Source organism: Syngnathus scovelli, chromosome 6, assembly GCF_024217435.2.
Source record: "Syngnathus scovelli strain Florida chromosome 6, RoL_Ssco_1.2, whole genome shotgun sequence".
Lineage (NCBI taxonomy): Eukaryota > Metazoa > Chordata > Actinopteri > Syngnathiformes > Syngnathidae > Syngnathus > Syngnathus scovelli.
The window spans coordinates 1,013,790-1,028,222 of record NC_090852.1 but is presented as its reverse complement, the minus strand read 5'-3'; the positions used below and the strand labels follow the sequence as shown (position 1 = coordinate 1,028,222).

At 44.5% G+C, this 14,433-nt stretch overlaps 1 protein-coding gene across 4 annotated transcripts; it reads left to right on the top strand.

The window, feature by feature from the left end:
• The first annotated feature begins 475 nt into the window (after nucleotides 1-475).
• LOC125970587 (histone H3-like centromeric protein A) lies at nucleotides 476-10,269 on the top strand. 4 transcript variants are annotated; one of them, XM_049723116.2, is made up of 6 exons: nucleotides 481-877; nucleotides 965-1,128; nucleotides 8,518-8,729; nucleotides 8,793-8,935; nucleotides 9,019-9,093; nucleotides 9,553-10,243. In XM_049723116.2, the coding sequence occupies exons 2-6, from the start codon at nucleotides 1,058-1,060 to the stop codon at nucleotides 9,676-9,678; spliced, it is 627 nt and encodes a 208-aa protein (XP_049579073.1). In that variant the 5' UTR covers nucleotides 481-877; nucleotides 965-1,057; the 3' UTR covers nucleotides 9,679-10,243. The 4 variants fall into 4 exon arrangements, with proteins under 4 accessions (XP_068507278.1, XP_049579074.1, XP_049579073.1 ...); XM_068651177.1 differs by having other exon boundaries at nucleotides 476-6,715; nucleotides 9,553-10,269; XM_049723117.2 differs by lacking the exon at nucleotides 965-1,128 and having other exon boundaries at nucleotides 477-877; nucleotides 9,553-10,254.
• Nucleotides 10,270-14,433: the final 4,164 nt, after the last annotated feature.

The following is a 14,433-nucleotide window of genomic DNA, read 5'->3' as shown; positions in this document are numbered from 1 at the left end:
ATTTTCAGGTTAAAGTTTTATTTTTTCCAAGTACGAGGTTGTTTTTTCAAGTACAAAACGTTTGACCCCAATCTACCTCCATACATCTGTCGTTATCGTCATAGCTTCGAATAAATCTCAGAATCTCTCAGTAAAACAACTACGTTAAAATAGTTTTTAAATTAATGCTACCATTGCGTAATATACTGAAATATTACAATAATAAATGTAGATTTTCGCTATATTAAAATAAAATAGTAAATATGAATATTTACTATTTTATTTTGGTAAGGACTATTTTGTATTCCCCAAATACTGGTTGTGATCTGTCCCTACCATCCTTGTATAAACCTACGCCCTTTCTTTTTAATATCTTGTTTTTGTCATTGCATTAGATTTCAATATCTATCAATTTCTCTTGGAGACGGAAGTGAAGTGAGAAGTGACTCTCTCTCAGTCACTTCTGATGCCACCCCGTCGAGTGGCGACGGTCAGGTTTTCAAGCACTCCCCGACACTCACGCCTCACTTAGCCCGCCCCCCTGAGTAGCACTGACGCTGCACGCTGATCGGTTGAAGGCTGAGGGAGGCGACATTTGAATTTGGACTGGTTTTCTACTCGATTTGGCTGCTTATAAAGTTGCTTTTTGCCACTTATCTCGGACCTTCCCCGTCCACACCCTGGCAAGTTGAAGAGCCACAGCGACAACATGAGTTCAAAGGACGGAAAGTTAAAAAAACGCAAAGTTAACTTTTTTTTTTTTTGCAAAGCTCACGTGGTAGCGGACGGTATAACGACGTCACAACACGTCGCCACCTCCTGACTTCTAAAATGTGAACGTCAAACAACCAAGTGAATAAAAAGAAGACGTGCACTGAACTGAAAGGCAAACAAATTTGTGAGAGTATGTGAAACGACGAGGATACTGTCGTATGTCACATGACGTTTCTGCCTGCTTTCCGACTTACTACTCTAAACTCTACAGAAGGAAAATGGCACTTTTGCCCCGTCCCAAACAGTTTTTCAGACGGCTGCAACAACATTCTATTCAGCATGTCGCTGCAATGTTTTTACTGCAATGTCACCTCACTGCAAGGCAATTTTACCTGGGGGTGGCAGCAGGTTCTACTGTGGGGGCTGTTATGTATGGTAAGCAATTTGATCATTTATTCCATATCCTTGATATTAGACAGTGTTTTTCACTAGTTCGGTCTTTCTCAACATTAGTTGGACATTGAGCCACACGAGTTACGCACTTTGTCTTACGAGTTGAACAGAATCTCTAACCAGTCACTCATTTTCAGCAAAATGTAAATTTGTCAAACGTGAATTATTCCAACATGTTAACTAGTGAGTGACCTATGATTTTCTGCAGAAGTTAACTAATAGGAGCTGAAATGCCCACCAGTTAACTAATGATAAATAAAACACTGACAAGTTAACTCGGCGGCTCGGTGGCGCACTGGGTAGCACGTCCGCCTCACAGTTAGGAGGGTGCGGGTTCGATTCCACCTCCGGCCCTCCCTGTGTGGAGTTTGCATGTTCTCCCCGGGCCCGCGTGGGTTTTCTCCGGGCACTCCGGTTTCCTCCCACATTCCAAAAACATGCTTGGTAGGCCGATTGATCACTCCAAATTGTCCCTAGGTGTGAGTGTGAGTGCGATTGGTTGTCTGTCTCTGTGTGCCCTGCGATTGGCTGGCAACCAGTTCAGGGTGTCCCCCGCCTACTGCCCGATGACGGCTGGGCTAGGCTCCAGCACGCCCGCGACCCCCGTGGGGACTAAGCGGTTCAGAAAATGGATGGATGGATGGACAAGTTAACTCGTGCAAGCCCATTGAAGCCGTGATATCTAACTTGTAGAAAAATACTGGTTGACAAGTTATGCCCAAAATTGTGCACTAGTGCGACTTTTTCACTTAACCAGTTCTACTGATGAGGTAAAAAATGTCCCGGATAGAACTAGTGGATGCCGACTTTACCGAATTATGGGTTACATGTTTACTCGTGGCGGCTCGGTGGGGCACTAGGTAGCACGTCCGCCTCACAGTTAGGGAGGGTGCGGGTTCAATTCCACCTCCGGCCCTCCCTGTGTGGAGTTTGCATGTTCTCCCTGGGCCCGCGTGGGTTTTCTCCAGGCACTCCGGTTTCCTCCCACATCCCAAAAACATGCTTGGTAGGCCGATTGATCACTCCAAATTGTCCCTAGGTGTGAGTGCGAGTGCGAATGGTTGTTTGTCTCTGTGTTTCCTGCGATTGGCTGGCAACCGGTTCAGGGTGTTCCCCCGCCTACTGCCCGATGATGGCTGGGATAGGCTCCAGCACACCCGCGACCCCCGTGGCGACTAAGCGGTTCAGAAAATGGATGGATGGATGTTTACTCGTGAATGCACAGACCACTTTGCTACGCACCATCTATTGTGACCTTACAAGCTAAGTAGTGAGGCTCAAAATAGTACCTTAGTAAACACATTCACTAGCTGGTGTAATTTTAACTTCACTTGTTAACTAGTGAAACATGTTTTCTTTCTTGTGAACTAGTTCAGTCCAGAGTGACTAGTTAACTGGTGACGCAGATAGTGAACAAGTGAAAGGCATTTTGACTCATTAGTCAGACCTAGTGAGTCAGAAAGGAAAATCCCTTTGCATTTACTAGTTCATTAGTTAACATTTTGAACCCCACAAGTCAGATAGTGAGGCTGGGAAGATCCCAACTAATGGTACTAGTGGACATATACCTTACTAGTGAACTCGTGAGCAATTCTGAATTTGACAAGTGAAATAGTGAGATAAAAAAAAAGAAACATAACTGGTGCAACCAGTGTACATTTGCATTATGTCAACATGTAAACTGTTGGATGTGACCACCAATATCATGTTCCAACATTTTTGACTCCTCTTTTTAATCAATTTGCTTGTGACCAATAAAGAAATTACACTGTGAGGTCAAAATGTGACTGTCACATGCGCGTAAAATGTCTTTTTAGCTTACATGTTCACTAGTAAGTCCATTTTGAAGCTTTCTAGTCAGCCTACATTGCCCACGATGCATAGGACAGGAAGTATTACCTTTGAACAGCTAATTATGATGCATTTTGCCCGAGAAGTTTTTATTTTGCAAATATTACTGTTGTATGTAGGTCTACAATTATTTTATTCATTCTAACTGCCGCGACTATGCATTTAATTTACAAATTACTATTGTATGTTGTTCTGCAATTTTTTATTTTTATTTTTTTATTTTAACTGCCGCGACTATGCAGTTAGGATGTGTGCGTAAACGAAAATAAATGGGATCAGTCACGTGATGTCCAAAGTTCTTTTGGCGGGGTGTAGGACACAACCTTTTTGCATTTTGAATATGTGGTTTGCATTTTCATTTCATGAGACCAGGACTATGAATGGTCCTTCCCTGGAAAAAATAAGCATTTAAAGCAATGGTTATTAGAGGGACTAACACGGGTTGAGGGGTATGATTCTGATCTCTCCTATAATAGGGAGCAGTAAAAGTTTTAAATGGCATCTGAGCTTCTCAAATGTAACTTGTGACTGACTGGTGACAATTAAAAGTGATCTTTTTTGCTAACAATAACAAGTGATAAGAAGCTCAAGTAATCAGTGATGACCAGTCCTGGCAACCTTGGCTGCAATTTTACCCAGCTACAGTTGCAACAACGTGAGTGCCAGCCGAAGCACAACAGCGACTGAACATGAGCTCGCAGAGAGTGGGTTTTCCTCCTGCTTGGACAGGCAAATACACATGCTGGTTTGTAAATGTATCCGTGTAACTTAAACTATTAAACCGGAAAACCCGCGGTCCAATAGGTCGTACTAGCCCGTGTAGAGCAGAACAAACGGATTCAATATTTTGTCATGTACCGTAATTTCCGGACTATAAGTCGCGGTTTTTTTCATAGTTTGGGTGGGGGGGCGACTTATACTCAGGAGCGACTTATATATGTTTTTTTTCACAAATTTTTACTTGATCATTAAGACATCACTTACAAGTATAGTTGACCACTTCCCATGTTATTTTTAGTATAGTTGATCACTTCACATGCTTTTATTTCTTTATCTTGAACATATTCAAAACATAAAAAATAGAGAAAACGTCAAATAAAGCAATTAACACTTTAAAGCACCATATCCAAGTCCACTGTCTGCTGTATGTACACTTGCTCCATTTTTGCTCCTCTTATATTTATTATTATTATTTATTATTATTTGTTTATTTATCATTTATTCAATACTCTTATTTATTCATTGTTAGTGCCTTCTTGGGTTTTTTTTGTGATGCTTGTATGCATATGTGTACTATCTCACCGAGGGATAGTGGAAATGTAATTTCAATCTCTTTGTGTGTCTTAGTATATAAAAAAATATATCGACGATAAAGCAGACTTTGACTTTGATAAAACAACCAAAAAAAATTATATTTTCAGACGAAACTGGATGAGGGCGCTCTAAATTTTACCGTTGGCCGTGACTCATCAACTGGGTGGGCTTAAGAAAAATGGCACCAAAAAGAAACTCATATTTTGCAGGTTACAAACTTCAAGTTGTAAAATATGCAGCTGAAAACAGTAATCGAGCAGCAGAAAGAAAGTTTGGAGAACCGTGATGTACCAATGGATTACTATTTCAAGTGACGTCAGTAGCGCGGCGCGCCGGTTGTTTACATACAAACGTGCCCACACAAGGACTACCATCATTAGCGGTGACCATTTCTAAGTGACACGGAGGACAACGAGTTTGAAGGAATTAAGGATTTGGAGTGACATAGAAGGTTTGAAAAACTATTATGGCTTTTACGCACGCCCGGTCTCTACTGAGTCGGGGGCCGACGCTCGGCCGAGTGGCTGTCCGCGAACGGTGCGTGGGGCTCGGACATGGCCATTACGCACGCCCGGTCTGTCTGGAAGTCCACGCCGCCACACGCTTGGAAGTTTGTTTTGTTTAATAAAGAGCCGTTTACCAAACCTACGTCTATCCTTGTACTTTGTTAACGCTACAATATAGTTATATAGTAGATCTGTGGAATAAAGACGAGGCTGACGTCAGGGCGCACGCGCGGCGATGTTGACAAAGGACGAGGAATTTGATCGATGGATTTAATGGAATTAAAGTGCACGGATGGTTTGATAATATTATTGGCTTGTATTATAGTTATTTAAAATATAGTTTATCTATCGTTATATGAGCCTGTGGAATATTTTGAAGCGCAAGCGCCCTCAGCCGTGCGCACCCATTGTTGACAAAGAACGATCGATGGATTTAATGAATTGGAGTGACACTGATGGTTTTATAAACATGTTATTCATGTAATAGTTGTCCTTAATCACTCTATATGTTACGTCAGGCCCGTTCTCAGCTCTTTGTTTGTGTTTGTCATGTTAGCATACCTATCGTTTAGCCTGTTGTTGCTATTTAATGAATTGGAGTGACACCGATGGTTTTATAAACATGTTATTCATGTAATAGTTGTCCTTAATCACTCTATATGTTACGTCAGGCCCGTTCTCAGCTCTTTGTTTGAGTTTGTCACGTTAGCATACCTATCGTTTAGCCTGTTGTTGCTATTTAATGAATTGGAGTGACACTGATGGTTTTATAAACATGTTATTCATGTAATAGTTGTCCTTAATCACTCTATATGTTACGTCAGGCCCGTTCTCAGCTCTTTGTTTGTGTTTGTCACGTTAGCATACCTATCGTTTAGCCTGTTGTTGCTATCGTTTAGCCTGTTGTTGCTCGTTCATGACTGTTTTTGGTGTGGGATTTTGTCGAATAAATTGCCCCCAAAATGCGACTTATACTCCGGAGCGACTTATATATGTTTTTTTTCACTTTTTGGGGCATTTTATGGCTGGTGCGACTTATACTCCGGAGCGACTTATAGTCCGGAAAATACGGTAATGTTGTACCCTCGTGGTCTTCAGGCCACTGTTCATCTCGAATCCTATTGAGGCTTTGGACAAGTTGAAGTTGAACAAGGTCTTTAGTCTAAACCAGGGGTCTCAAACTCAACTTACCTGGGGGCCGCTGGAGGTAGAGTCTGGGTGAGGCTGGGCCGCATCAAATCGTAATCCACAAAAGTAATCCATAAAAAAGGTCAACTGATCCAATCTTCTCAATTTGAACAAATTAACAGTCAGAACATACAGAACATGAAGAACAGGAACAGTTCTTCAGAACATGGGCTTCATTTCTACTTCCTCCTACTCCTTGCTGCCAGAGACTTGGCAGCGCTTCCTCTCACACAGCTGAGCCACATTTGGTTTGAGGGAGGAGGCAACTGAGACCCTCAGTATGGCTTTAAGATGCTCATCTTCATTGTGGAGAAGAGCTTTTCACACAGATAGGTGCTGCCAAAAAGGCACACGGTCCGCTTGAACATCCTGGAAAGCTCAGGGAAGCTGGGGGGCAGTTCTCTCAAAAATTGTCCAAGCTCCACTGTTCTTCCACTCACTTCCCTGAACTTGGCTTTGAGTTCAGTATTGCACTGCAGGTCAATTAGCTCCATCTGCAGAACAGGGGGGGGGGCATCCTCAACATCAAAGGAGAAGGGGTCAGCAAAAATGTTAAAAGTGGCTCTGTGTGTCTTGAAGTCTGCAAACCTGTGATCAAATTCTTCTTGTAGTTTCCCAATGGTATCAGCATACTTCTCACCACTGAATGCTGTGCCAGAATCCATGAGTGTCTTGCAAGCTGGGAAATGGCAGAGGTTTTTCTGAGAAAGGTGGGCTTTCCATAACACAAGTTTCCTGGAGAATGCTCTGACATTGTCATATGCAGCACTGACAAGCTGGCCCTGGCCTTGTAACTTCTTATTCGGTACATTCAACTCCTGTGTGATGTCAACAAGAAAAGCTAAGTCCATCACCCATTTAGGATCACTTAGCATAGGAACAGGCATCCCATCCTTCTCGATGAAGGCTTTCACCTCTTCTCTCAACTCAAAAAACCTCTTCAAGACTTTCCCCCTGCTGAGCCAACGTACCTCGGTGAAGTAGAGCACGTCCTCATATTCCGACTCTATTTCTGCCAAAAAGTCGCGGAACTGTCGGTGCTTTAAAGCCCTGGATCTGATATGGTTGATCATTTTCACGACGTCAGACATCACCTTGTCAAACCCCAGGATTTTGCTGCAAAGGGCCTGCTGATGGATAATGCAGTGCAGAGCAACGGTATCCTCTACACGCTCCTCTTCCAATTTTCTTTGAACAAGTGCTACAAGTCAGTTTTTTCTCCCCGTCATTGATGGCGCTCCGTCGGTAGTTATTCCGGCCAAACGTTTCCATTGTAAGCCGGCATCCTCAATGGAATCACACAGCTGTCGGAATATCTCCTGACCGGTGGTCTGGCTATGCATTGGAATCACTGAGAGCAACTCCTCCGTGACTTCAAAATTGTTGTCAACACCACGGAGATATATTGCAAGCTGCGCCGTGTCAGTGACGTCTGTGCTCTCATCAAGAGCCAGCGAGTATGAGTGGAAATGTTTAGCTGTCCTCACGCAGTTGATCGTAAATGTTACCCGACAAATCAGAAATACGCTCTGCCACTGTGTTGGCGGAAATACTGATGTTACCAAACAGCTCCTTTTTTTTCCGGGCAGACAATACTTGCAGCCTGGATCATGCACTGTTTTACAAACTCGCCGTCTTTGAAGGGCTTTCCAGCTTTTGCTATCATTTCGCTCAAAACATAGCTAGCTTTCACAGCCGCTTTGTTCTCTTTGCTTGTTTTTTTGAAAAAAACTTGTTGCCTCAGTAGAGTTGTTTTAAGTTTGGCGACCCGATCCTCTCGCTCATCTCCCAGGTATTTTGCATACTCCTCAGCATGTTTAGTTGAGTAATGACGTCTGATGTTAAACTCTTTGTTAACAGCAACTTTACCCATGCATATTAGACAGGTTGCGACGTTCCTGTGCTCAACAAAAAAGTATTCCGTCTCCCACTTCTCCTGAAATTGCCTGTGCTCATCCGCAACTTTTCTCTTCATGGCATGTTTTGAAACAGACATGACGGGGGCTGACAAACAATGTACAGCACTAGGTGACAGTGACAAGATATTTCCCTCCACTCGCTCATTCAAACATGTCAAAGTGCTAATTCGCCAATTAGCCAATTGCTAATTCGCCCAGTTGTCACGAGCCTGAGCTACGGGAGCCCATACGTGTCAAAAAAAGTAAAACGGCCAGATGCATGTGCGAAAAGAAATGCGCGGGCCGCACTAACACACAGCTTAGATGTCACGCAGGGGGTTGCAAAATATTGTCCCGAGGGCCGCAATTGGCACGCGGGCCATGAGTTTGAGACCCCTGGTCTAAACAATTCATTAGTGATCGAAGCAGTTCAATGAGTTTGATTAGCGATTAGCTGTTGATGACTCGATTAATTGTAGCACTTGTAAAGTAGACATGCTATTGCGTTAGCTCTTAGTTGAGTGTTGTTGCGCGTCTTTCATGTACATATGTATGCTGTAGTCAGCCATGTACGACATGACCATAACATGATTTCTTGTCCTGTTTGTGGTCAGCATTATGCGCCACAACTCCTCGTCCAGCCGAAGAAAAGGCGGCAATCCACGCCGCCGTCCTCCACAGCCACTGCCTGGGCCATTCCCCCATGTGCAACGCACATCCTCTGCGGCATCCCCCAGAGGGCGCTGCCCGCCGCAGTCACCGCAGCAGGCATCCACCAGAGGGCGCCGCCCGCCCCAGTCACCGCAGCCGGGCCCATCTGGGAATGGTGAGCTCACTGCGCCGTTGTCCCATTTTCATGACACGTTCCTAAAGGTTGTTGTATTTCCAGCGCAGCCACCCGCGCCGCCGCCCCCGTTGCCCACGCCGCCCAGGAGGCGAAGGTACCGGCCAGGGACCAAGGCCCTAATGGAGATCCGCAAGTTCCAGAAGAGCACAGAGCTCCTCATCAGGAAAGCACCCTTCTCTCGCCTGGTAAGGTGTTACCAGCTCACACCTTAGCCCGTAAGCTTGTTAGATCATTGCCTTGACATGTAGCCACCCTCCCACACACCCAGGTCCGTGAGGTGTGCCAGTCTTATGGCAGAAGTACCCTCAGATGGCAGGTCTTCGCTCTGATGGCGCTTCAGGAGGTAAAGTCCCCGGAGAGGTCCAAATGTCATACTAAAGTCTCTATCCTACTGAGCAATGAAGAATTGCGAGTGTTTTCAAATGGAGTGATTACTGCATTTTCGTTATGGTTTGTTGAAGGTCGCAAACGTTCGACAAACAGTGACCAAACCTTTGGCAAATGTTCACCTGTACTTTTCTTCTACGCGGGGGAAATTTTGAACAGGGAGTTTTTAGCATGTTCAAAATTTTATTGCGACAACAAGAACTTTCTAAAAAAGTTGGTGAACGTTAGGTGAACATTTGGGACATTGAACGATCCCTGACCAACTCTGGCGTGTACGCAAGTGACAATCGGTGATGCCCCATTTCCCCCTGCCGACTCACTGCAACCCAAAATACTGCGCTGGCCTTGCCGACGCTGCACGCAGCAGGACACTTGGGTCGGCTTACACATTGACGACTTGTTTGGATCTTTACAGGTGGCTGAGGCCTTATTGGTGTTGTTGTTCTCTGATGCCAACCTGTGCGCCATCCATGCCAAGCGGGTCACCATTTTTCCCCGTGACCTCCAGCTGGCCCGACGGATCCGCGGGCAAGATTTCTGATTAAGATGATAGCCGCGTGGTGACTCAAACGTTTCACAGTCACCACTCGATTCAACCCAACCTGTATAGTAGAAATCCTCTTTAATTACTGTTTGCAGTGTTTGTGTTTTATCGATAGTTCAGTGTCTGTATATAAAGTTATGTGACGCGTGTTCATCGTAAGACAAAGTATTTTCATTAAAATAAAAATATTTCTAAAAAACAATTTCTTGGCCCCGCCCAATTCTTCACCAGGCAGCCAATTATGTGTGCTAAGCTTCACTCTGCAGTGTCATCCACGCGCGTCACCGTTTTCCCCCGCGCCATCCAGCTGGCCTGATGTACCCGCGGGCAAGATTTCTGATTAAGATGATAGCCCCATGGTGACTCAAATGTTTCACGGTCACCACTCGACTCAACCCAACCTGTATAGTAGAAATCCTCTTCATTTACTGTTTGCAGTGTTTGTGTTTTATCGATAGTGCAGTGTTTCTGTTCTGTATATAAAGTTATGTGACGTGTGTTCATCGTAAGACAAAGTATTTTCATTAAAATAAAAATATTTCTAAAAAACAAAATATTTTTGGTACTATTGAGAGCTTACCTGAGTACATTTATTTACAAAAGTAAAATAAACATTTCAATATTATTGTGCGGTTAGTTGTTAATCTTGATGTGAATTGAATGAGCAAACACTAACAAACAAAACTAACTTATCTATTGAGGCACAATATTGCATTACTATATCAATATTGCAGTCGACCACTCCAGATTACTCGTAAATTGTGGTTTTCTCCGGGCACTCCGGTTTCCTCCCACATTCCAAAAACATGCTTGGTAGGCTGATTGAAGACTCCAAATTGTCCCTAGGTGTGAGTGTGAGTGCGATTGGTTGTCTGTCTCTGTGTGCCCTGCGATTGGCTGGCAACCAGTTCAGGGTGTCCCCCGCCTACTGCCCGATGATGGCTGGGATAGGCTCCAGCACGCCCGCGACCCCAGTGGGGACTAAGCGGTTCAGAAAATGGATGGATGGATGGTTGCCTGTGTGCCCTGCAATTGGAGTTCGGGGTGTCCCCTGCCTACTGCCCGAAGTCTGCTGGGTTAAGCTCCAGCATACCAGCGAACCTTGTGTCAAATGCAGTTCAGAAAAACGATGGGATGGATAGATAGATGGATGGATGGATATTATAGTACCGTTATTTTCTTTATTACGTTGTGTCGCATCTGAACTACCGAGTCGATGTGGTTGTCAAGCCTGAAGCCATCTGTGTGTGAAATAGGGTAATGAGATATAAAGTCATTAAAAAAAGTCCCAATGATCGTCACACACACATCTGGGTGTGGTGAAATTTGTCCTCTGCATTTAACCCATCCCTGTGTGATTTTGATCCATCCCCTGGGGGAGAGGGGAGCAGTGAGCAACAGCGGTGCTCCGCTCGGTAATCATTTGATGATCTAACCCCCCAATTCCAACCCTTAATGCTGAGTGCCAAGCAGGGAGGCAATGGGTCCCATTTTTATAGTCTTTGGTATGACTCGACCGGGGTTTGAACCCACAACCTTCCAGTCTCATGGCGGATACTCCACCACTAGGCCACTGAGCTGTTTTTTAATTTTTCTTTTATTTCTAAAACATCCATCCATCCATCCATTTTCTGTACCGCTCTGTCCCCACGGGGGTCGCGGGCGTGCTGGAGCCTATCCCAGCCGTTATCGGGCAGTAGGCGGGGTACACCCTGAACCGTTTGCCAGCCAATCGCAGGGCACACAGAGACAAACAACCATCCGCACTCAGGGGCAATTTGGAGTGCACAATTGGCCTACCAAGCATGTTTTTGGGATGTGAGAGAAAACCCACGCGGACACGGGGAGAACATGCAAACTCCACACAGGGAGGGCCGGAGGTGGAGTCGAACCCTTACCCTCCTAACTGTGAGGCGGACGTGCTACCCAGTGCGTCACCGGGCCGCCCCTTTCTAAAACAAAGTAAAGAAAAAAAAGATCCACACTCTATTCCAGAAGGTGGCGGTAATGCACCTAAGGTTGTTTGCTACTGCTACACAACAAGAAGAAGACATTCCCACTTGACAACTAGCACTTGAAAATAATTGCTGTGTCAAAATTCACAGGCTGAATGTTGTTGTAACGTCGGTGTGTGTTGTGAGCTCGCAACATGAACAACGTGGCTTCATTTGTGTTGATTTGGAGTCACGTCACCTCTGCCGGTAAGATCGCGAACTATAGCAAAAATGTTAACGAATGTTAGAAACACACAGTCCTAGAAAAGTTTTCGAACAACCTTGGCGCACACGGTAGCTTGTGTGTCCTAACCACAGCTAGTTTCCAGACATGACTGTCCGTATGTTAGAAATGAAATCAGGCATCAGACTTTCGAATAATCATGAATTTGCTAATGCCCCCATAGCCATAGAAATGAAGTCAGGCATCAGCCACAACGTCATTTCTTATTCGATGCTGGTTTATTACCGCTGCGATGTCATGAAAGGGAGGTTTGCATCGTAGTCGGTATTTTTGGACTAACACTAACGCTGATTAGCCATGTCACCGAATTACCCAAAATGTTTCTATTTATATCACAGATCACCCGGATTACCACAACTGCAACGTCTGTAAATCAAGGCTCAAAGCCAGTGGTAGAAGCAGGGCACAAGGCATTTCCGAAACAAATGCTCTGCCAAATAAATAAATGCATGAATAAACCACGATTCAAAATGATTTCGATCGCCAGCATCCTCATGATTTGTCGACTAATCTTGGTAACCCTATAGGTCAGGGGTCACCAACCTTTCTTAAACCGAGAGCTACTTCCTGGGTACTGATTAAGGCAAAGGGCTACCAGTTTGACACACACGTCTGAAATAGCCAATTTGCTCAATTTGGCGTTCACTATGTGTTATTATTGTCATTTCCCAATTCTCATGTAAGTGTGATTTTAACAAGAATAGCAAAAATACAGTCAAACCTTGGGTTTTGACCACAATCCGTTCCAGAAGGCGGTTCGAGAAGCAAATCGGTCGAATTCCGAATCTATTTTTCCCATTACAAATAATGGAAACATTTTTAATCCGTCCTCCTCATGTGTCTCAATAGCCTGCTCATTTGTTTTTTCACCTTTGGATGTAAAGGTTTTGCCGAATAATTTGTAAACGATTGTGTTTTAATGTACAGCATATCTAATCTTGTGCAGCCAAACCACCGGTGCACAACAGAAGCAGGTTCCCCATTAGGTAATAAATCTTTATTTCGAGATAAAGTAACAGGGGTTTGGCAATGAAAGGAGGAATGAGTCAGGAAACGTTTTCCTCCACCAGCATCACGTAGTGGCCTGGCCACTATCCTGCAAGAAGTATGGCTTTACATCCCTCTGACCACTGCACATGTCATTTCAAAGACGAATTGACACTGTATTGGCCGCAAAAGTAGCCCCTTATTGTGGTCTAAAATTGGGTGTTCATTATTAGATGTTGCAGCGCTGCTTTTGGTTACTGACATTGTTGGTATGCATTAGAGCAGGGGTCTCAAACTCAATTTACCTGGGGGCCGCTGGAGGTAGAGTCTGGGTGAGGCTGGGCCGCATCAAATCGTAATCCACAAAAGTAATCCATAAAAAAGGTCCTGATCCAATCTTCTCAATTTGAACAAATTAACAGTCAGAACATGCAGAACATGAAGAACAGGAACAGTTCTTCAGAACATAGGCTTCATTTCTACTTCCTCCTACTCCTTGCTGCCAGAGACTTGGCAACGCTTCTTGAGGGAGGAGGCAACTGAGACCCTCAGTATGGCTTTAAGATGCTCATCTTTAATTCTGGACCTGTACTTTGACTTATTGAAGTTCATTGTGGAGAAGAGCTTTTCACACAGATAGGTGCTGCCAAAAAGGCACATGGTCCGCTTGAACATCCTGGAAAGCTCAGGGAAGCTGGGGGGCAGTTCTCTCAAAAATTGTCCAAGCTCCACTGTTCTTCCACTCACTTCCCTGAACTTGGCTTTGAGTTCAGTATTGCACTGCAGGTCAATTAGCTCCATCTGCAGAACAGGGGGGGGGCATCCTCAACATCAAAGGAGAAGGGGTCAGCAAAAATGTTAAAAGTGGCTCTGTGTGTCTTGAAGTCTGCAAACCTGTGATCAAATTCTTCTTGTAGCTTCCCAATGGTATCAGCATACTTCTCACCACTGAATGCTGTGCCTGAATCCATTTCCAGCTTTTGCTATCATTTCACTCACAACATAGCTAGCTTTCACAGCCGCTTCGTTCTCTTTGCTTGTTTTTTTGAAAAAAACTTGCCTCAGTAGAGATTATTTAAGTTTGGCGACCCGATCCTCTCGCTCATCTCCCAGGTATTTTGCATACTCCTCAGCATGTTTAGTTGAGTAATGACGTCTGACGTCTTTGTTAACAGCAACTTTACCCATGCATATTAGACAGGTTGCGACGTTCCTGTGCTCAACAAAAAAATATTCCGCCTCCCACTTCTCCTGAAATTGCCTGTGCTCATCCGCAACTTTTCTCTTCACGGCAGGTTTTGAAACAGACATGACGGGGGCTGACAAACAATGTACAGCACTAGGTGACAGTGACAAGATATTTCCCTCCACTCGCTCATTCAAACATGTCAAAGTGCTAATTCGCCCAGTTGTCACGAGCCTGAGCTACGGGAGCCCATACGTGTCAAAAAAAGTAAAACGGCCAGATGCATGTGCGAAAAGAAATTCGCGGGCCGCACTAACACACAGCTTAGATGTCACGCAGGG